The sequence below is a fragment of the Musca autumnalis genome, unplaced genomic scaffold, assembly GCF_047663935.1.
Source record: "Musca autumnalis isolate F117 unplaced genomic scaffold, ASM4766393v1 scaffold_1, whole genome shotgun sequence".
Taxonomy (NCBI): domain Eukaryota; kingdom Metazoa; phylum Arthropoda; class Insecta; order Diptera; family Muscidae; genus Musca; species Musca autumnalis.
In genome coordinates this window covers 35,370,927-35,394,660 of record NW_027411644.1, presented here as the reverse complement: position 1 = coordinate 35,394,660, position 23,734 = coordinate 35,370,927, and the positions used below count along the sequence as shown (strand labels likewise).

The 23,734-nt window shown below is 38.8% G+C and overlaps 1 protein-coding gene across 2 annotated transcripts in view; it reads left to right on the top strand.

The window, feature by feature from the left end:
- dysf (neuronal PAS domain protein dysfusion) overlaps window positions 1–23,734 on the top strand; it is a 195,155-nt gene that overhangs the window by 160,717 nt on the left and 10,704 nt on the right. For both annotated transcript variants that reach the window (XM_073972924.1, XM_073972933.1), the window contains exon 6: window positions 12,970–13,203. In XM_073972924.1, coding sequence (XP_073829025.1) covers window positions 12,970–13,203 — 234 coding nt within the window. The remainder of the gene's footprint in view (window positions 1–12,969; window positions 13,204–23,734) is intronic.

The window sequence follows — 23,734 nt, the reverse complement described above, 5'->3', positions numbered from 1 at the left end:
TTTTTTGCCAAAAAGGAAATGTTTGCGACTTAAGTAAATTAAAAGTACTTTACCCCACCCCAACATTTCGGTCCTGAAATCTATTTCTTATATGTGAACTAGAAAAAATTTATATGTAAAACAAAAAGACCACAACACCAACAACAATATCAATGAATTTTTAGTTCATTTGGGTGTGTCGTTATGTGTCTGTTTGACTTTGCCTGGCCCGGCTTGTTGGCCCGTCCAGGCCATTGCCAAAAGCCACATATCCAAGATTTATTGATAAGTTATAAAACTTTGAAAGGGTGCTGCTCGTTCGCTCGTTTTTTTCTTTTTGTTTTATTTGACGGGGTTTTTTCCTTTTTGTCCGGTCTCTCAATAAATTGTTGTTGGTGAGCTGAGAATTAATTATGAACTGGCAAAAATTGAATTTGAACTATTGACACTAACACTCATGAAGAAATATGTGCTCCCCCATCTCCCCTAAAAGGGAGAGAGGGGTCATTACTATTCAAATCAAATGTCTACAAAGGAGACCAAATTATTTTGCAATTTAATTGAAATTGGTTGGTTTTGCTTTAGGGTATATTTGTATTTTATGTGAAATTGATAGGCAATAGAAAGGAAAACAAAGTTGCCTATTTTGAGAGTTATTAGGATTAAAATAATTAGGGCATACCTGAAGCACGAATTCAAATTTATTTCAAAATAAATATCAATCGATTGGTGGTTATGTTGCAAACATATTTGGAAATGAAATTTGATTCAAATATATCAGCCGATTTAAGTGAAATACGTCAAGAGTTATCCTAAGCGGACCCCACTAGCCCAAGCCGGGATTACAGCGACAAGTATGTTGCTGCTTGCTGCGACAGCACATCACCCAGTGCGTCTTCTACGTCGTCGTCTGTTCAACGGCCCGGAAATGCATCATTCCTGCAATTCAATTGCAACGGTCTCCGCAATAAGGTCAGTGAAATTGTGGACTTTATGAGTCGAAAAAACGTCATGGTCGCCGCGATACAGGAAACAAAGCTCACCGCCACCTGTAACTTACGTTGTGATGGTTACAACGTTTTGCGGAAGGATCGCACAAGAAGCGGAGGAGGAGGACTTGCCTTCCTAATACACCAGTCTGTCCAGTACAGACCTATCTCGCTTGAGCTTGACTCTAGTGACCCATACATGGAGTGTATGGGGGTAGCAGTAAAGTGTGGTACTGCCGAGGTAGAGCTGCATAATGTGTACATACCGCCGATGAATAGCTGTGCCCGGCGTTCTATGCTCAATATTAATTTGCATTTAGAGGGCGATAACCGTCTGGTGCTAGGTGACTTCAATGCTCATCATGAGCTTTGGCACTCCGTCCTAGGTAATGACCAGAGGGGTACAGCGCTGGCAGAGCAAATCGATAGCTTCACGTTTTGCGCGGTGAATGAAGAAGCTCCTACGAGGATTAGAGGAAACTGCAACAGCTCGCCAGATATCACCATTGTGGCACCAGGTCTGATAAATGACGTACTCTGGCAATCCGTCCTTTCACATAGTTCGGACCACCTCCCTATCATCGTCTCCGTAAACAGACCACCCGACAAACCACCCACATAACCTCTGAACGCACTCTCGAGTCCGGAAAAGAAGGATGACAGAACGGTTGTTACTTCCAACAACGTGACAGTAACTGACCCAAAGAGGTGCTCGTGTTATTTTAACCGGCAGTTCATAGAGCAACCCGAGAGTGATAGGGCGAAGAGAAGTGTGCTACGCCGTATAAGAAGAGCTCTTCCAGCCGAGGAGGTACCACTACACTTTATGATGACCGATGTTGCAGATGCCATCCGAAACGCTAAATCATCCAAAGCGTTGGGCCCGCACCGAATATCGATGGTAATGCTTAAGCAGCTGAATGAACCTGGAGTTGAGTATTTAACCTTCGATTCCGTCAACCATGCCAAGCTGTTCGAGGATATAGAGAAAATTAATCTCCAGCCATGTTTGAAACGTTGGGTAATCAACTATATGTGTGGACGCCAGTCGTTTGTAGAATTCAGAAACAAGAAGTCCAAAACCCGTAGAGTGAAACAGGGAGTTCCCCAAGGAAGGGTGATATGTCCGGAACAGTTTAAGCTCTACCTTTCTGAAATTCCACACTCTCCAGACGGCATAGAGATCGTGATGTATGCGGATGATTGTACGATCTTGGCGTCGGGTCCTATCGTCGATGACATATGTGATAGGTTAAATGTCTACATAGCTGACCTAGTGCAGTTCTTCCATCTGAGGAATATGAAAATATCCGCCGCTAAATCCACAGCCACGCTGTTCCCCACATGGACGGCTGAGATGAGCATCCCTGTCACGATTTAATGGACAGGCTCCCCCACCCAGGCATGTCAGGAGAGACCTTAATGATCTAGATCAACGAGCCTATCAGGCAGGCTTGAATCGCATTCACACCAACATGGTTGCGCAAGCAATACGAAGATACAGTGTGAATGCCGTACTTGGAAACCATCCCCCATCCATCACAGCAGAAGAACGCCAGCTGCCAAGGCAAACACGAGTGGTTTTAGCTCAGTTAAGATCCGGACGATGCAGCCGCCTCAATTCGTATTGGGCCAGAATTGACGCCACGATACCCAACATATGCCCAGCATGTGGATTGGGACCACACGATACTCTGCATTTATTCAACTGCCCAGCTAACCCCACTCACCAGTCTCCTCATTCTTTATGGACGCAACCAGTCCAGGTTGCAGAATTCTAGAGTCTGGATACAGAGGAACCTGATAACTGAAATAATACACGAACCAACATATATGCGTTGCTACAACAACAACAACAGGCTGTAAGATCTTAAAATAATTAATTCTATAAGCAGATCATCCTTCCTATAGAAAAATAGGTGATTTATCAATCAAAGACTAGAAGATATTTTTATAGAAGACCAAAAAGTCATCCCATCGAAAGCTGCAAAATACCACAAAACATTCTCAGAAACGATCAGATTGTCTTCTCTAGGTAGACGATATTTAGTGTATTCCATAAGGTTATCCTACTTAGGACCAAAAGGTTTTAATAGGATTTTTCAAGGGATTCCTATAGAGAAATAGAAGGTATTCGCATACAAGACTAGAAAGTAATACCACAGAATATCAACAAGTCTTCCTATAGAAAACTACTACAGACCATAAAACTTCCTCATAGAGACAGACAAAACGGTCATAGGTTCTTCTACGAGAATATCGAAGTGATTATTTAAAATATTCTTAATCAATAAACTACCACCGGTAGTCTATTAAAGAAATATAGAAAAACCTTCTAGTATGTTATACGAGGGTAACTAGAAAACTATCTGGCCTAGGCAACACGTAGTGTCGCCAGGCGTCATTCGATTTTTTTTTATACCCTGGTAAGGGGTATTATGTGTTAGTGCATTTGTATGTAACATACAAAAGGAAGCGAGATAGACCCATAGTTCCTTCTAGACCCATAGTTCCTTCTTAGTCGATTTATGCATGTCCGTCCGTCCGTTCGCAACATACAGGTCGCATTTGTTGACCGATTTCGCTGAAAATTGGGGAATACCATTTTTTTAGCCGTCGGAAGATCAAGTTCGAAGATGGGCTATATCGGTCCAAGTTTTGGTATAGCCCCCATATATATTTTCGGCCGATTTCACGTATTTTCTGTAACACACACGCTATATATGTCCGATTTCGATGAAATTTGGAATGTGTGACTGAATTTGGTCTAAAAATAAATGTGCCAAATTATATCGAAATCGGTTCAGATTTGGATATAGCTCCCATATATATGTTCGCCCGATTTCACGTATGCGATGTACCAATCACGCTATATACGTCCGATTTTAATGAAATTTGGAATGTTTGACTGAATTTGGTATAGAAAGTGTGCCAAATTATATAGAAATCGGTTCAGATTTGGATATAGCTCCCATATATATTTTCGGCCGATTTCACGTATTTTCTGTACCAAACACGCTATATATTTCCGATTTCGATGAAATTTGGAATGTGTGACTGAATTCAGTCTAGAAATAAATGTGCCAAATTATATCGAAATCGGTTCAGATTTGGATATAGCACCCATATATATTTTCGGCCGATTTCGCGTATTTGCTGCTCCAAACACGCTATATAAGTCGGATTTCAATGATATTTGGAATGTGTGACTGAATTCGGTCTGGAAATAAATGTGCCAAATTATATCAAAATCGGTTTAGATCCGGATATAGCTCCGATTTATATTTTACATATTCACAGTGGTGTAGGGTATCATATAGTCGGCCCCGCCCGACTTTGATCCTTTCCTTACTGGTTTTTGTTTTGGAAAGTTTGACAGTTTTTAGCCTAAGCGTACTCCGGACAGTTTGACATACGGCCATGAGTTGTGTTCGACGCGGATAATCGGTGCAATAGTACATCGATCAAATTGAATCTATTTATGTCGATAAAGGACCATCCTATAGCACTGTGAAAAACTGGTTTAATGAATTAAATCGTAGCCGGCACTCGCCGTAAAAACGAAGTTCGTGAGGGTCGTCCAAAAACGGCCGTTGTACCAAAACAAAAATTAAGCCGTGTGTGAACGGATAATGCAAGATCGCCATGTTATATACCGTAAAATAGATGCATCCTTGGACATTTATTCCACCAACTAACATTTAATATTACATTAACACTTTGTGGCAAAAATGAGTGTGAAAAATGCGTGTTGATCGGTGCAAGAAATTTCGAAAAAATACGATCGCAAGGCTATAAGATGGATCCATGTGACGAATCATGGAACTATGCGTATGAACCCGAAAAAAGCAACAATCGCCAAAAGATGCTGTAAAAGCGTTCAAAAACCATGTTTTGGAGGTGTCTCAATCAAGCCACTGTAAACAACCCAAACACATGGTCGTATGTCAAACTGTCCTGAGTACGCTTAGGCTAAAAACTGTCAAACTTTCCCAAAAAAACCAAGTAGGAAAAGCGTTAAGTTCGGTCGGGCCGAACTTTTTATACCCTCCACCACAAATTTCAGCCATTTCGGTGGATTAATGTGACCACAACCTTTAAAATACCGAAAATCGGAAGGTACCGTTCTATGGGGGCTATATGATGGCGTGGACCTATACCTACAAATTTCTGGGGGAAAGTTCTATACCCCCAACGAAGACTAAATACCAAATTTCAGCCATCTCGGTGTGATATTGAGGCCATACCCTTCAAAATACCGAAAATCGGGAGATATCGTCCTATGGGGGCTATATCAAAACGTGGACCTATATAAACATTTTATGGTAGAAATATTTCTTAGCCTCTGGAAACACAAAATACAAAGATACAACCGATTCTGTTGTCAAATGGGACTAATACATTCAAAATATATTAAAATGACGCGTACTTTATATGGGGGCTATACCAAAACGTGGACCTATATAAACCAACTTTGGTAGGAATTTTTTTGGCCTCTGGAGACACAAAATACAAAGTTACAACCAATTCGGTGGTAAAATGGGACAAATATCTTAAACATTCCTTAAAACGACGACGCGTCACGCGTCATTTTGTATGGGGGCTATACGAAAGCGTGGACCTACATAGCCCGCTTTCAACACCAAAAGTCCTACGTACAAATAATAGATTTTGCCAAAATTTCATCCACCTACGTCAATCCGTTCGGACGCTAGAGTGATTTCCACAGACGGACGGGCATGGCTATATCGATGTAGAATTGCACGCTGATCAAGAATATATATAGTCTGTGGGGTCTACAAAGATTATTTCGAGTAGTTACAAACGTAGTGACAAACTTAATATACCCCCATCCTATGGTGGAGGGTATAACAAGTCAAATGACGCCTGGCGACACTGTGTGCTGCCTAGGCCAGATAATTTTCTAGTGACCCTCGTAGGAAAACCATCTGATCTTCTATATTAAGAAAACATCTACAAGATTCTCTATACAAATGGTCTTCTATATATAGAAGACCTTTAGAGGGTCCTCTTGATATGTTAGATATGTAACTAGTATTCAATGTAAGACCTATAACGTGTATTCTATGTACTGAAGACCTGTAGAGAGTATTCTACATCTGAAACCCCATTTGAAAATCCGTAGAAGACCCCTAAAAAGTTTTCTTCCATATATAGAAAATCTCCAAAAGATCTTCGAGGTGTAGTATACCTCTAAAGGGTCTTCAATTTATAGATTATATCAAAGAGTTTTTAATTACACTGTGCAACATTTTTAAGGTGATCTTGTGCAAACAATACGAACTGAGGATTTTTTGAAAGTACAGACCCAAACTACAAGAAACCCTAGTTGGATTTTCTTGTGTCAGATCCAGCTTGTATTTTATGGCCCCATCTAAACAGGGTTAAATATTGAGTTTTTAATGAAATTCGGGGCAATATCTCTGAAACCGAATCCGAATCTTCTTCTGACCTCTGAAGCAAATTTGTAGATAAGGACAAGAATAAAATATTTGGAGAAATAATGAACTCGAAAAACTGCATTTATTGCCTCAAATTTCAAAATATATGCAAAAATGCCACAAATTTTTATACATTTCGCACCGTATCTCCAAAACCGTTAACTTTTTCTGAATATTTTTTTTGGAAAAATATTCCCTGGAATGCAATACACAACTCTTCAGAACATGTCATTGCTGTAAAATGACTCTATCCCGTTGTTTTCACTACATTTTTCAACGACGATTTAATAAAAATGTCAATAATGTGGTGAAATCCGAAATGCGAGAATAAACTGTTGGTGTGAACTGTGTTTGAAACACGTGTTGTAAAAGATATGATGCAAAATACCGCTGAAACAACATGAAGAAAGCATTTTAGAGTTTCAGAATGTTCTAAAGAATTGTTGAGAACTTTATTTGGAAGATTTTTGCGAAATGTTACTTGATTTAACTCCCAATAGTTTAGCCGATACTGACCAGAATTTTAGAAATGATGTAAAATGTTCTATATTTTATAGATTTTGATGCCCTAGTTTTTTTTAAAAGATAAGTTCTACTAGTTTAGAGCTACAATGTTGCTAAAGACAGCAAGGCCAAATTCCTATTCGTTTCTGAGATAAAGGCCTGATAAATGCAATAACGTGTAGATTTAGCCCGGTTTAGATGAGGCCATAAAATCCGAACTTGATCTGACAGGACAAAACCCTACTAGGGTTTTTGTAGTCTAAATATGTACTTTCAAAAAATGCATACTAGAAGTTGTTTGCATTTTCAGTGTTGCATAGTGTTATCAAAGACTTTAGGGTCTCCTATTTACAGAAGGCCTCAGAAGAGTTTTCTATTTGTAAAATACTTTTATAAGGATATTCTGTGGTAGCCTCTAAGGGGTCAACAAATGTACAGGAGACCTTTTAAAGGTCTCGTTTTTATTGGAGAAACCCTATAAAGAGCCTTCGATGCCAAAATTCTTCTATTTAAAAGAACTTTTCTCCTTAAAGGCTTCTAAAGGGTCGTCTGTTAACGGAAGACCTCTTAAGGGTCTTCTGTATAAAGAAAGGGACCTCTAAATGTCTTCGTCGTAAAGGGTCTTCAGTATATAAAAGACCTTTAAAGGGCCTTCGTGTGTCGAAAAGCTTCGTTGTATGGGAAGACTGGAGATACCTCTAATAGTTTTCTTAAGGGTATTCTGTTCATAGAAAACCTCTTAAGAGGTTTCATTATTAAGAAGAACTCTAAAGGCTCCTTTGGTTATAAGATGCATGTAAGGTGTCTTCTGTATATATAACACAACTTAGAGATACTTTACACTAGCTATCAATATCATATGACCCGAAATAAAAACATTCCATATCTAATTTCACTACATCTTTGCTGGTATGGTGTGGACTGTAGGTCCCATATCATTGAGCTTAATATTAATCGGGGTGCACTCATTGATATGAGAGAAGTCTCCCATGTCCCGCCTGAGATGTTTGTGGAACAATTACACTGTACAACACAAACAATAATTACAAGACAATTCGGCCAGATTATGAAAGAGGACCGACAAAAAGAAGACACGTGTATTGGCGTTTTGAAAGTTTACGTCGGGAAGTAACCTAAATAGGCGCGACAAGTTCCGCTCATCTCTGCAGGTTTTGAAATATTCGACATCAGATTCCTTAGAATCCTTGTGTTTTAGGTATAAAGTGTTTTTGGCAATGCGGGGTACCTTTTTATGAAAAAAAAGTAAAAAAGTATCAGTCGGCTTTGCCGACAGAGATATACCCTCAGCCTGTGTATATTGAAACAATTTTTCCCCAAAAAACATATGTATTTAGGCAAAAATGTTGAGATCAAAAATTTTGCGGAAAAGGTACATAAAGGAATGGACCGAGATAGACCATGGGGGTGCCATAGGGAGTTTTTACACCCTTCGGGCTGTTTTCTCAAGAAGTATAGACTTGCCCCTGAAACAACTTTTACCATCGTAATTGAGGCAGCGAATGTAAGTTGCTTCAACAAAAATCAAAGTGATTCAATAGCAGGTCTTAAAGTGAACTTATCCAAAATTTTGTGTGGAAGGTACGGGATGGAGTGGACAAATATAGTCCATATTTGAACCTGATCTATATCTGGTAGATATTATGAGAATGTGTTAAGTATGGACCAAATCGGTCACTCCCATCAAGAGTTATCGTGCGCACAATTTTTCCGAATATTTTTGAACTTTTGTGGGGCAGGTACCTGAAGGAGTGGACCGATGTGGCTTATCTACGAACTTAAACTATGTTTAGACAAAATATTACTAAGGCTAAATGTTGCACCGAATCGGCAGATCCGTTCTAGAGTTATCTTGCGCTCCAACCACCTCACACGGTGTCATAGGGGTTTTTTGCAACTTTCATGCTATTTTCTCAGGAAGTATGGACTTGCCGCTAATGAAACTTGTACCGTCGTATGGGGGGCAGTGAATGCGAGTTGCTAAAACAAAAATCAAAGCGATTCGAGAGATGGCCCTCAACTGAACTTTTCCGAAATTTTGTGTGGGAGGTACCCGAAGGAGTGGGCCGATTGAGTACAGTATCTAAGTCTGGTACACATTTTACGATGGGCAGAGTATGGACCAAATCGGTTACTCCCTTCAAGAGTTATCGTACGCACAAATTTTCCGAACATTTTCGAACTGTTGTGGGGGAGGTACCGGAAGGGGTGGACCGATATAACCCATCTTTGAACTTAAACTAAGTTTGGGCAAAAAATTACGAAAGCCAAAATTCGAACCGAATCGGTTCATCCGTTCGAGAGTTATCGTGCGCTCCAGCCAGACAGACAGACGGACGGACATGGCTAAATCAACTCCAAATTGTCTGAAACACATTTCGTCCAAACATACTTGGGGTCTAAATCCATTATTTCGTTGAGGCACATTTTGCCCGTATACATAACGTCTTGTTTTGGCGACCAACAACTCTGAGCATGCGTTCCTTTTCGAACTTGGAGGTTTTTCAGATCGAGTTTGCCGCTTGCACTCAGCTAAAAATCGACTTTCGATCTTGCCAAATTTTCCAACTCAAGGTCGACAAAAAGTGTCTTCGTAAACTATTTTAGGGGTTTTGATATAAATATTCAAAACGTGTCCTCTAAAAAATCGAAACTCGATCACGAAAAGTCGACTTCTTGATATTCTCAATAACCAAAAGTCGATTTTTTTATTTTTCATGGCAAAAAGTCGACTTACCTCTCCTCTCTTTGCGTAGCATACTGAATCTCTCCTGGCATCGATCACTGCATGGCAGAGTATGTTCCAGTAGCATTTTTGGCTAACTTTTCGTAGAACGACAGTTTCTTTCTTCTGAAAATTGTCAGGCTCTATATACAATTTCGCGGTTGGGATTCGAACTCACTTTGTTTCTCTCTGCCGAAGGATTCTCGAAACATTATCCTTTGCATGGTTCTTGAACTGATTTACCCCGCAGCATTTGAAGGTGCGGAGCTCTTTTTCTTCTTTGTCGACTTTGCAGTGTTCTTCCCCTCAGGAGAACTGATCCTCGCTTCCGAAGAACTGTAGGAGGTGTTCATAATACCTTTGGGAGCATGTTGCTATATACACTCAGAGAAGAGATATTGAAGGAGCAATCATATTCTAAGAACAAAATTGTGTATTTTAAGAATCAGAAAATATGTATTGTTGTTTCAACCACATATTTTGTGTCAGGCACCATAACAACACAAAATATATTGTTGTACCAACAATATATATTTTCAGATTTTTACAATACACTATTTTGTTCTTAGAATATGATTGCTCCTACAATATATCTTTTCTGCGTGTAGTCTTGTTGCTTATCCGTTGTTGCCTCACACGGTGTGCCTTAACAAATTTAAATGGAATGTGCTTACACCTCGGAAGTTTTTGCTGATTCTGAAACTACAATGCTCATAGATGAGAAATATCAAGAAACAAAAAAATCGCCGGAGGGATTTTAAAATAAATCGCGATTTAAGTTCACATTTTTAGGGGTTCTTTAGGTTTTCACGATTTAGCTTGGAAACCGCGAGTTCTATGTAAATGGGTTTAAAGAAAATGTTGTAGCAGAGAAAATTTTCCACAAGATTGTCCTTTATGATATTTTTGTAGGTTTTACCGTATTTGAGATATAGAGGTTCAATTCAAATTTTTAGGTTTTTATCTAAAATCTTCACGATTTTGCTTGAAAACCGCAAGTCATATGAAAATGGGAATAAAGAAAATGTTGAAGCGGTGAAAATTCTCTACAAGATTGGATGATTTATTTTCTAGGTTGTGCCATTTTCAAGATATATAAGTTTAATTTGGGAAATTGCAGTAATGACATTTTTTTATAAGGAGGCGATACAGTCAGTGCATTGTCTCAATTTGAAAATCTATATCTCAAAAACGGTAAAACATACGAAAATATCATAAAGGTCAATCTTGTTAAGAATATTCACAGCTACAACATTCTCTTTAGGCCATTTACATAGGACTCGCGGTTTCCAAGCAAAATCGTGAAAACCTAAAGAACCCCTAAAAATGTGAACTTAAATCACGATTTATTTGAAAATCCCTGCGGCGATTTTTTTTGTTTCTTGATATTTTTCATCTATGAGCATTGTAGTTTCAGAATCAGCAAAAACTTCCGAGGTGTAAGCACCTTCCATTTAAATTTGTTAAGGCACACCGTGCTCAGGCAGTTGTTTTTTGTGTGCTGTGAGATTTGCAATGCTCCTCCTCACTTCGTCTACTATTGTTCGACCTTTTCCTTATTTGGGATTTGTATTTGTGTTGCTGCTGCTATCGGAGTCGTTACCTGTCTCTGAATGCTGGGTCGAGCTTGAACATCCCCCGAATTTCTCAGTCTCCTACGCCCTGTATTTCCACGCACAGTAGCTTCGACAACAAATAGCAAGGCTCCACCGCACATCTGTGGGAGAAATTTGCTCACTGTTGCCGTATGACGATGGGGTGTAACTAGTAGGCAGATCAATAACACAAGCCGGTACTGCGTTATTTACGCTCCACCACAATTTGGAAGGTATAATTAAATCTGTCATTCCGTTAGTAACGCATCGATCTTGATCAGGGTAAAATTCTAAGTCGATATAACAATGTCTGTCTGTCCGTCCGTCTGTTGAAATCAAGATACAGCTCGCAATTTTTATGACAGAGCTTTGTAATTTGGTACAGAAGTTTCTATTACTCATAGAATGTTTGCTGTTGGAAATGGGCGATATCGGTCAACGTTTGAATGTAGCCCCCATAGAACGGTACATCCCGATTTTCGGTATTTTGAAGATTTTGGTCGCCATAACCCACCGAAATGGCTGAAATTTTGTATTTAGTCTTCGTTGGGGATATAAAACTTTCCATATGAAATGCATCGGTATAGGTTCATACCCCATATAGCCCCCATAGAACAATACCTCCCGATTTTCGGTATTTTGATGATTGTGGCCTCAATATTCCTCCAAAATGACTGGAATTTTGTATTTAGTCTTCGTTGGGGATATAAAGCTTTCCGCACTAAATTTGTCGGTACAGGACCTCGCCTTTATATAACCCCCATAGAACGGTAACTCCGGATTTTCGGTATTTTGAGGGTTGTGGTTGCAATAATCCATCGAAATGGCTGAAATTTGGTACTTAGTATTTGTTGGGTGTATTCAAATGCCCCCTCTAAATTTGTCGGTATAGGACCACGCCTTTATATAGCTCCCATAGAACCGTACATCCGTATTTTTAAGGTTGTGGCAACAATAACCCACCGAAATGGCTGAAATTTCGTATTTAGTCTTCGTTGTGGGTATAAAACTTTCCGCACTAAATTTATCGGTACAGGCCCACGTCTTAATATAATCCCCATAGAACGGTAACTCCGGATTTTCGGTATACAATAATCCATCGAAATGGCTCAAATTTGGTATTTAGTCTTCGTTGGGGGTGAAAACCTTTCCGATTGAAATTCGTCGGTTTAGGTCCATGTTTCAAAACGGCCCCCATTGATCGGTACCTCCCGATTTACGTAATTCTGAAGGTCGTGAAGCGAGAAGCGTAGCTCTTGATTTTCGGTATTTTGACGTTTTAGCCACATTATTTTCCAAAATATCGGAAATTTGGTATCTAGTCTTCTTGCGTCCAAAACTCTCCACCAGAAATTTGTAGGTATAGCTCGACATTTCGATATAGTCCCAATGGAACGGTACCTTCTGAATTTCGGTATTTTGGAATTTGGTATTTAGTCTTCCATAGGTCTTTACCACACTCACAGTAAGCTCGACAACACTTGATATGAGATAGGCATAAACTGTGTCGTTGTGTTGTAGCATATTTCATAGTCGATCCCGCCTACGAAACAGCTAAAATAATTTTCTCTCCTTGCTGGTTGTTATAATTAAGAAATCTTCTATTCAATTTTATATTGTAATTATATACAAGTCTTAAATAATTCAATTTCATTTTTACCCAATTCTTTTTTCTTTAATTTTATTTTCTCCTGTAGGAGGACCTTCTAATTCATGGCGATTCGGTGTATGATATTATCGATAAACAAGATCATTCCGCCATACAGGCTGAACTGAATCGTAATGTGCCGCCACAGCCCGGTCAACATATCAATTCGGCGGCAGCAGCTGCTGCGGCAATATCCAATTTGGAGGGGGAGCATCGAATGTTTTTGTGCCGCATGAATGTTAGTCGCAATGCTCGCAGACAAATGCGTTTCGGAGATCAAAAGGTAAGCTGGTTGGCAGGCTAGAAATCTGGCTGCTTAGCCTAATGCCATAATGTGCGATAAAATTACTTTGGAGCGACGAGAAAATCTTTATTAATATTATTTTTCTGGTTATCTATTGCAAAAAGAATAGTATTGAATAAATCATGAGGATACTGGGGAGATTGGAGGATTTTATTTCCCAACTTATACATACATATGTATGTATGTGTGGTTTTTGTGATGAAAAAAAAAAGAAGAAGGAAGAAAGAAAAAGGGAATTTATTTTATTTTCGATTTTATGATTTAATAAAGATAAGATTAAATTTTATAGACTAATGAAATATTTATTAAAACCGCGATTGCGTGTTTAGGGCCATGCGCCATCACAATGAAGCCATGCGCCATGGTTACAAAACGAAAAACCAAAGATAGCTGTTTTGAATTCAGTGAGCCAAGTTTAAAAAAAGTAAACGTTAATTAAAAACAATAAATTCATTTTCGTTCTTTTTCCATTTAAATTAAAAAAATGAGAGTGTATGGCACTCCCTTAACTCCAGAGGGTTTCAAATTAAGATAAAATACAATTTAAAATCCAACCAAGAAGTAAGGGGTCAAAAAGCCACTTGGCAATTTATGTTTAATTTGAATTCTTTCCATGGCTCCAATACAAATGAAGACATCTCCCAAGTTAACAGGTGGTGGTGCTATTGCTGTTAAATATTTCCTCGGATTGACATTAAACAAGCTTCGGAACAAACGAAGAATTTTAACAATTTATCAACATTAACTTCAATATGTTGAAACAAGCACGTTTTTGGATACCCCTCCTCCCATCTTCAGTTATTCCTTGGACAACAAACACCACAAATAAAGCTCCAACAAATATGCGAGTTGGATGGTAGTAGCGTGGCATGCCATGCCATCCATGGCAGCTCACTCTGCATGTTAAAATTTTATGCTGAATTATTCATCATTCAAGCATTGTCTACCAAGGACAAGGGATGTGAAAAGGGGTATTCGCAAATCATTGCATCGGTCCGTCTTGGAGTTTGCCATACCATACCGGAGATGAGTTTCAACATGGTGTTCGGAGTTTATGCTTTAGTTTACGAAGTTAAACTCTTCAAGTGATTTATAAACTGACAAACGATGACAGTTGTTTGTTGTGTGATGTTGGCGTTTTGTTGATCGCACACAAAACAAACAAAACCTACATGCGGTTGAATTGATGTGAGCCGAGGGAATGGGCGTAGTTTTAGAGAAGGGGTGGGATTTTTTTCTACACTTAGAAGACTCTATATAGGTCTTCTGAACATAGAAAGCCCTTTGGAGGATATTTGTAAAAATCCACACCTATTGGCCACAGTACTACCTTAAAAAAGTAATTGTAAAAAATCAGGCCTATTGGCCTCAGTATTGGCATCAAAATAATTTAAAAAAATCCAGGCCTATTGGCCTCAGTATTGGCATGAACATAATTTTAAAAAATTCAGGCCTATTGGCCTCAGTATTGGCACGAAAATAATTGTAAAAAAATCGACTCCTATTGGCCTCAGTATTGGCATGAAAATATTTGTAAAAAATCCAGGCCTATTGGCTTCAGTATTATCATCAAAATACATAATTGTAAAAAACGTGAATTTTTTCAAAATATTTTTTTTCGAAGCTACAACAAACGTGGACTTTTTAAAGAATATTTTTTTCGAAGCTGCAACAAACGTGGATTTTTTAAAGAATATTTTTTTCGAAGCTACAACAAACGTGGATTTTTTAAAGAATTTTTTTTCGAAGCTACAACAAACGTGGATTTTTTAAAGAATATTTTTTTCGAAGCTATAACAAACGTGGATTTTTAAAAGAATATTTTTTGCGAAGCTACAACAAACGTGGATTTTTTAAAGAATATTTTTTTCGAAGCTACAACAAACGTGGATTTTTTAAAGAATATTTTTTTCGAAGCTACAACAAACGTGGATTTTTTAAAGAATATTTTTTTCGAAGCTACAACAAACGTGGATTTTTTAAAGAATATTTTTTTCGAAGCTACAACAAACGTGGATTTTTTAAAGAATATTTTTTTTTTCGAAGCTACAACAAACGTGGATTTTTTAAAGAATAATTTTTTCGAATCCACGCCTATTGGCCTCAGTATTGGCTTGAAAATATTTGTAAAATATCCACGGCTATTGGCCTCAGTATTGGCTTGAAAATATTTGTAAAATATCCACGGCTATTGGCCTCAGTATTGCCATGAAAAAATGTGTAAAAAATCCACGCCTATTGGCCTCAGTATTGCCATGAAAAAATGTGTAAAATATCCACGCCTATTGGCCTCAGTATTGCCATGAAAAAATGTGTAAAAAATCCACGCCTATTGGCCTCAGTATTGCCATGAAAAAATGTGTAAAAAATCCACGCCTATTGGCCTCAGTATTGCCATGAAAAAATGTGTAAAATATCCACGCCTATTGGCCTCAGTATTGCCATGAAAAAATGTGTAAAAAATCCACGCCTATTGGCCTCAGTATTGCCATGAAAAAATGTGTAAAAAATCCACGCCTATTGGCCTCAGTATTGCCATGAAAAAATGTGTAAAAAATCCACTCCTATTGGCCTCAGTATTGCCATGAAAAAATGTGTAAAAAATCCACGCCTATTGGCCTCAGTATTGCCATGAAAGAATGTGTAAAAAATCCACGCCTATTGGCCTCAGTATTGCCATGAAAAAATGTGTAAAAAATCCACGCCTATTGGCCTCAGTATTGCCATGAAAAAATGTGTAAAAAATCCACGCCTATTGGCCTCAGTATTGGCATGAAAATAATTGTAAAAAATCCACGCCTATTGGCCTCAGTTTAGAATACCTTGTTAGTCAAGCTCCCTCCCAATATCTAAAATATGCTCACGCTCTATCTGTTCCCAACAATTGACATCAACTCATTCATTCAGTCAGTCACTCATCATGTTTTCGGAATCGCTCGCTTGTTTGGTTGCCTGGCTGGCTGGCTGGCTCACTTGACACTTGTGTGCGTCAGGATCACAGCAGTAGTCTATCTGTGCACCGCCACCAGACTCAGTAGTCATCACATTATGAGTTGCAAACGTCAAAAATTGCCATGATCGCCCATAACAGATAATGTCATTCGGAACAACGCAATGAAGTTGTGTGGCTGAGGTTGTTATTTCAGGCTTTCAAGACATCTTTTGAATTGGATTGCTTGCGTTTTTAACAGCTTACTGTTTACAGATGCTTATGGTATGGTGGTGGCTGGTTGATTGCCTGCCAAAGGAAGCTGTTGCCACTGTTAACAATGTGTGCCACATTAAATTTGTTGGTGACAGCATGTGGGCGTCATTTTTATCAGACAACAGAGTTGCTTTATTTTGGAGCTCTCCGCAGCAGCAGGCACAACGACCAAGCAACATCAGGGCGATAACAACTAATTTAACATGAGGCAACCAACCAAGTCAGACAGCAACCGACATTCAGTTGGGCAACTCAATTTTTCGTTACGTTTTCAAATGATATCGCATTGTTGCATTCAGACATACATACATACTTATAATAATTATTTTTATTATTAAGTGTTTATTGTAGGTATGTGTGTATTAGTGTGAGTGTGTGTATTTTAATGATTTCTACTATTTCAAGAATAATTGAATAGCAAAAACAAAATTGGAACATCCTTTGCGTTGAAGTGCCACAAAATTGCCAAATCAAATGAAGACAGAAAAAAACAGAACAACAAAAAAGCAACAAGAATCTGCGAACCAATTATTTCAACACCCACTATCGTTCATTTTTTTATTTTCATCCAAGAACTATGCAGGTTGGAAATCTTCTTTAGGTTAGTTGAGTTTTGAATAGGTGGTGGCAGGCATTAAAGCTACAACAAACGTGGATTTTCTAAAGAATATTTTTTTCGAAGCAACAACAAACGTGGATATTTTAAAGAATACTTTTTTCGAAGCAACAACAAACGTGGATTTTTTAAAGAATATTTTTTTCGAAGCAACAACAAACGTGGATATTTTAAGGAATACTTTTTTCGAAGCAACAAAAAACGTGGATATTTTAAAGAATATTTTTTTCGAAGCAACAACAAACGTGGATATTTTAAAGAATACTTTTTTCGAAGCAACAACAAACGTGGATTATTTAAGAAAATTTTTTTTGAAGCTACAACAAACTTGGATTTTTTAAAGAATATTTTTTTCGAAGCAACAACAAACGTGGATTTTTTTATAGAATATTTTTTTCGAAGCAACAACAAACGTGGATATTTTAAAGAATACTTTTTCGAAGCAACAACAAACGTGGATTCTTTTATAGAATATTTTTTTTCGAAGCAACAACAAACGTGGATATTTTAAAGAATACTTTTTTCGAAGCAACAACAAACGTGGATTTTTTAAAGAATATTTTTTTCAAAGCAACAACAAACGTGGATTTTTTAAAGAATATTTTTTTCATAGCAACAACAAACGTGGATTTTTTAAAGAATATTTTTTCATAGCAACAACAAACGTGGATTTTTTAAAGAATATTTTTTTCATAGCAACAACAAACGTGGATTTTTTAAAGAATATTTTTATTTATAGCAACAACAAACGTGGATTTTTTAAAGAATATTTTTTTCAAAGCAACAACAAACGTGGATTTTTTAAAGAATATTTTTTTCAAAGCAACAACAAACGTGGATTTTTTAAAGTATTTTTTTTTTTCAAAGCAACAACAAACGTGGATTTTTTAAAGAATATTTTTTTCAAAGCAACAACAAACGTGGATTTTTTAAAGAATATTTTTTTCATAGCAACAACAAAGGTGGATTTTTTAAAGTATTTTTTTTTTTTCATAGCAACAACAAACGTGGATTTTTTAAAGAATATTTTTTTCAAAGCAACAACAAACGTGGATTTTTTAAAGAATATATTTTCAAAGCAACAACAAACGTGGATTTTTTAAAGAATATTTTTTTCGAAGCAACAACAAGCGTGGATTTTTTAAAGAATATTTTTTTTCAAAGCAACAACAAACGTGGATTTTTTAAAGAATATTTTTTTCAAAGCAACAACAAACGTGGATTTTTTAAAGAATATTTTTTTCAAAGCAACAACAAACGTGGATTTTTTAAAGAATATTTTTTTCAAAGCAACAACAAACGTGGATTTTTTAAAGAATATTTTTTTCAAAGCAACAACAAACGTGGATTTTTTAAAGAATATTGTTTCAAAGCCACAACAAACGTGGATTTTTTAAAGAATATTTTTTCAAAGCAGCAGCAAACGTGGATTTTTTACGAATATTTTTTTTCAAAGCCACAACAAACGTGGATTTTTTAAAGAATATTGTTTCAAAGCCACAACAAACGTGGATTTTTTAAAGAATATTTTTTAAAAGGCACAACAAACGTGGATTTTTTAAAGAATATTTTTTAAAAGGCACAACAAACGTGGAGTTTTGAAAGAATATTTTTTTCGAAGCAACAACATACGTGGATTTTTTAAAGAATATTTTTTTTCGAAGCAACAACAAACGTGGATTTTTTAAAGAATATTTTTTTTCGAAGCAACAACAAACGTGTAGTTTTGAAAGAATATTTTTTTTTCGAAGCAACAACAAACGTGGATTTTTTAAAGAATATTTTTTTCGAAGCAACATAAAACGTGGATTTTTTAAAGAATATTTTTTCCAATCACAATAATCAGAAATATAAGCCACTGAGGGGATTTGCCACCGCCGAAAATGTTCTGGCCGGCTATTGAATCGCAGACCTTCTGAGTACAAGGCGGGCGTGCTTACCACTGCACTAAGGTGTCAAAAAGGCCTACATTCCACGTATAGAAGCCCTGTTAAAAGGGTTTACTATATAAAGAAGGCCTTCTAATGGTTTCTTCTGTAGATAGGGGCCAACTATAAATAGAAGGGGCCAACTATAAATAGAAGACCCCCAGAGGTGGTATTTTATAGACGGAAGACAGACTGACCTATCGCGTTATATGTGCTGCCGGCCTCGACCTTGTTCCTACATCTCGGCTTGTCGCAGATAGCTGTGGAATACGCGGACGACGTGAACATGCTGTCGAATGTTACCCCTAGGATCTATAATGGTATATAATGGTCGGGATTCTGCTACCATTTATCAGGACAGTCAACTCTGAGCTCATTTCCGCAGTCCATATCGTGATTAGACTGGCCGTTGATTTAGTGGCGGATGTTTGCATATTCCATGCTTGGAAATAGGTCATAAGTTCAGTGAAATAAGAGTTCAGACTTTCACAATTAACCGGTGCTACGAATACTTCCTCGATCGAATTCGCTCGAATTTCATTCGCTGGTGAAACTCTTCTCGAACTCGAGCAAGTTTAGGGAGGCAATTAACCTCCCCCACAACCAAACAAAAACTTATCCCACCCCCAAATAAAATTGCCCCAAACCACACCAAAGAAATTGCACCAAAAAAAAAAAAATTACCACCTCCTCCTAAGTTTTCACTCGCGAGTAAATCGGAGCTCTGCAAGTACGAGTAACACCAGGGAAGGTAACAGACGCCAATATTTTACAACCACCTGCATACGTAACGATCTCAATACCGTCTAGAGGGGGGTTGAAAACAGGAAATGAAATACCACCCCACCTTGGGGAACTCTCTACTTCACTCTACCGGGCATCGATTTCTTGTTCCTGAATTCCACGTTCGTCTGGCATCAACACATATATTCGATTATCAAACGTTTCAAACTTGGTCGCGGAGCAATCTGCTCAATGACTCAAAACAGCGAAGGGTGCTTGACAGTATCGAAGGTGATAAATCGATCGCCACCAACACTACCCTGTCTCACGGCTTGTTTTGGTTGAGTCCTTGACTAATATGTGTGGAAATGCCGTGCCGCGCTGTTGTAGAGCTATGCTGCTTATGGAACCCATGCTAATAATGATCGGCAACTGGATAGCTATTTGTGATACAGGGAAGGAGTAAAGCCTCAATAGTTTTTTGAAATCGGCCTCTACTATTTACCTTTCCTGGCATCCTTGCCTGGCTTCAGTAGCGGGGCCATCCTGCCCATTTTTCAGACTTCGGGAACCATGTGGGTGGCTATCAACAGGTTGAGAACTTGCACGTGAAATACTCGACTCCCGGCAACTCCAAATGTTTCAGCGTTACCATGGAGATTCCATCAGGGCCCAACGCTTTGGATGATTTAGAGTTCCTGAGTTTCTATCTCCCTTCTTCTCAGGGTTCGGGAGAGACTTAACCGTTATCCACAATTTATTTTTCCTGCTCAAATATCTTCAGATAATTTAGAACCTTTTTCCCTTTATGCTCACCCTTTATGCAGCTCCCTGACAATGGGGTCACTAGAGTTAGCTCGACGAAGCTTATCACGTTCCTGCCGCCTCTGCTGAGAAATTTGGTCCCATTTCGGGCATTCGACCAGCAGGTATATTGCGAGCGGGAACAGCTGTGATGATGTCCCTCATGTTTGTTATCCGAATATAATAAGGGTTGGTTTGCTCTTTGGTCAGTTAGTGGGAGCTAGCAAACTGTCAATCAAAATGACTTGCTCACCTTTTCGGATAAATCAGCGTTACATCACCAAATGTCTCAGAGGATATATGTTCCTTATTTTGCAAGCATCGAGATTGACTTCTCCGTTGCCCACAATCCACTTATTCCGGCTCCAATGTTGCAACTCTTCAGATGATTTAGCCACTTGTACCTCTTATGTCCACCTAACAACCTACTAACTTCCAGTGTCAGCTCCCGAAGGTGACTAGGATTGATTCGACGAAGCTCATTTGTCTCAGGGGGAAATTTGATGTATAGCGAGAGACTGCAGCTGTTATGATGTCTCGGAATATGTTATCTGCTACCGGAACATCAGACGTGTTGGCCTGTTCTCTGAAGCGGTGATTGGTGACCTCTCTGAAACTAGGTTAAATAGCTTTCTCATGATTGATGAAAGTGCGGCGTTCAGATGTGGTGAAATCGAGCGGTCTGCTGATGTAGACGATTCGTCAGATCAGGCGACAGGGTGGTTATGTCTGGCGAACTATGGCACTTTCCAACCACCAAAGTACACAGAAATCCCGCGCTCGCTAAAAACCACCCTGCGTATATGCTTGGCTTTCTTCGAGAATTCCGGTAGGAGTGTCCTTATTCACCGTAAAAAAGTAGAGCTGTCAATCTGCTCAGCCAGCGCTATTCCCCACTGTTAATTTCCTAAGATCGAATGCCACAACTCATCAAGTAAAAAAGTAGCAGTCTGCTTGGCCGACAGAGAAATACCCTCAGCCTCTGACCTAAAGAAAAGAAGTAACGCACAATACTTCTGACGTCTATATAATACGATGTTCAATGTATCGACCAAATCGGTTTCTCCCTTCGAGGGTTATCTTAAGTACTACCCAGTTCTGTTGGTGCCGCCAGGCTTTTTGGAGCGTTTGGACCATTACCTAAAGAAGTAAGGACTTGCCCCAAAAAAAAGCATGTACCTTCGTAATGGGGAAAGCGAATGCAAGCGAATACATGACGCCATAGGTTTTTTTACAGCTTTCGGACCATTATTTTTAGAAAGAATGAACTTGCCCTGAAAAAATGTGCACTGTCGTAATGGGTGCAGCAAATACAAGATGTCACAAAAAGAAGCAAAGCGATGCGAGGGCAGGCCTGAAACCGCACATTTCCCAAGTTTTGTGTGGGAGTTGCTCGAATGAGTGAACCTATACAGTTCATATTCAAACCTGATATATGTCCCGTAGAGATATTACGATATGTTGTCGTGCGCACCATTTAACCGGAAAGTTTTGAACTTTTGTGTTGGATGTACCAGAAGGAGTGGACCGATATGGCCTATCTTCGAACTTATACTAAAATTGGACAACATTTTATGAACGCCAAATTTTTGATCGAATGGGACGATCCGTTCGAGAGTTATCGAGCCCTCCAACAATTACTCATGGTACCGTTGGGGTTTTTACAGCTTTCGGACTCTTTTCTCAGGAAGTATAGACTTGCCCCTGATGAAACTTGTTTTGTCGTAATTGGGGCCGTGAATACAAGTTGCTACAACAAAAATCAAAACCATCCGAGAGCAGGTCCTAAACTGCACTTTTCCGAAATGTTGTGTGGGAGTTACCCGAAGGAATGGACTGTTAGAGTCCATATTAGAATTTTCACGATGTGCAAAGTATGGACCACATCGGTTGCTCGTGCGCACAAATTGTTCGAACATTTTTTAACTTTTGTGGGGAAAGTACCTGAAGGAGTGGACCGATATGACCCATCATCGAACTTAAACAAAGTTTGGACAAACTATTACGAAAGCGAAATTTTGGACCAACTTGGCTCATCCGTTTGAGAGTTATCGTGCGCACCAGCCAGCCAGACAGACAGACGGACGAACTTTGCTAAATCGACTCCAAATTGTCTGAAACGGATTTCCTCCAAATATACTTGGGGTCTAAAACTATTATTTCGATGAGGCACATTTTGCCCGTATGAAAGTGGATATACCCTCGTTAGCATAAATGCTGAGGGTATAAAAAACAAATAAGACTGAACCTCGAAAGGTCCACACCTGACTGCTACCCCCATACATTCCATGTACGAATCATTAGAGATAGCGTGATAGATCTGTATCTTCTTGTGCGATCCTTCCTCAGTACGTTGTCGAACTAAGTTTCCTGCATCACCGCGACCACAATATTTTTTCCGACTCATACAGTTCACTATTTCCTCGATCTTACCTCGGAGTCAATTGCAATTAAATTGGTGCATTTCCAGGGATTGGTTTTAAGTGCTGTGTGGGCGTGAATGCTGTTGGGGGATTGTGGGAGAGTCTCGTATGACGACGACTCAGTGGCGGCTGTGTTTGCCAGCTGCTGGCAAAACGCTTCGGCTGTCGAAGAGCCCACCTCCGAGGGATAGGATACAGACCGTATTAAAACTTGGAATAAGGAGTATTTAACGTTTGGTTAGTTTTAAAGCTCATATTTATTCCGTCGATTTTTTGTAAGCTTTTAGCTCAGCTTGGGTGACGTAGGGGATGAATGATACCAAGCAACGGTCTTGACCGGTTTTAACATGGCAAAGCCCAGGATTTATCTTGGTCCCTCTTTCATCTCAAGTGGACACTGACCTCCCCGTGGTGTCACCTGGGGAACTGCCTTTAACACCCGTTAAAGGTAGTGAGCTAACATGTGCCGCGCGTTCACCCATAAGAACGTTAAAAACTTGGGTTTGGGCGTCGGGTTAGTAACCCTCCCCTAGAAAAAACATCCTACTATGAAAAAACGAAAGAAGAGAAAAACAAACCCCTCTAAAGTTGACGAACCCCGCAAACGTTTTAAGGACCATGATCTGCGAATCTGCACCTGGAATGTTCGCACTCTTTATAGAGAAGGTGCAGTCTTCGCATTGGCAGACGTACTTGAAAAGTACAAGGCCGATATTACTGCCATTCAGGAAATACGATGGATTGGGAAAGGCGTCACAACAACACCTAAAGGTGACGCACTGTATTATAGCTGCCATGAAGTAAAGCATGA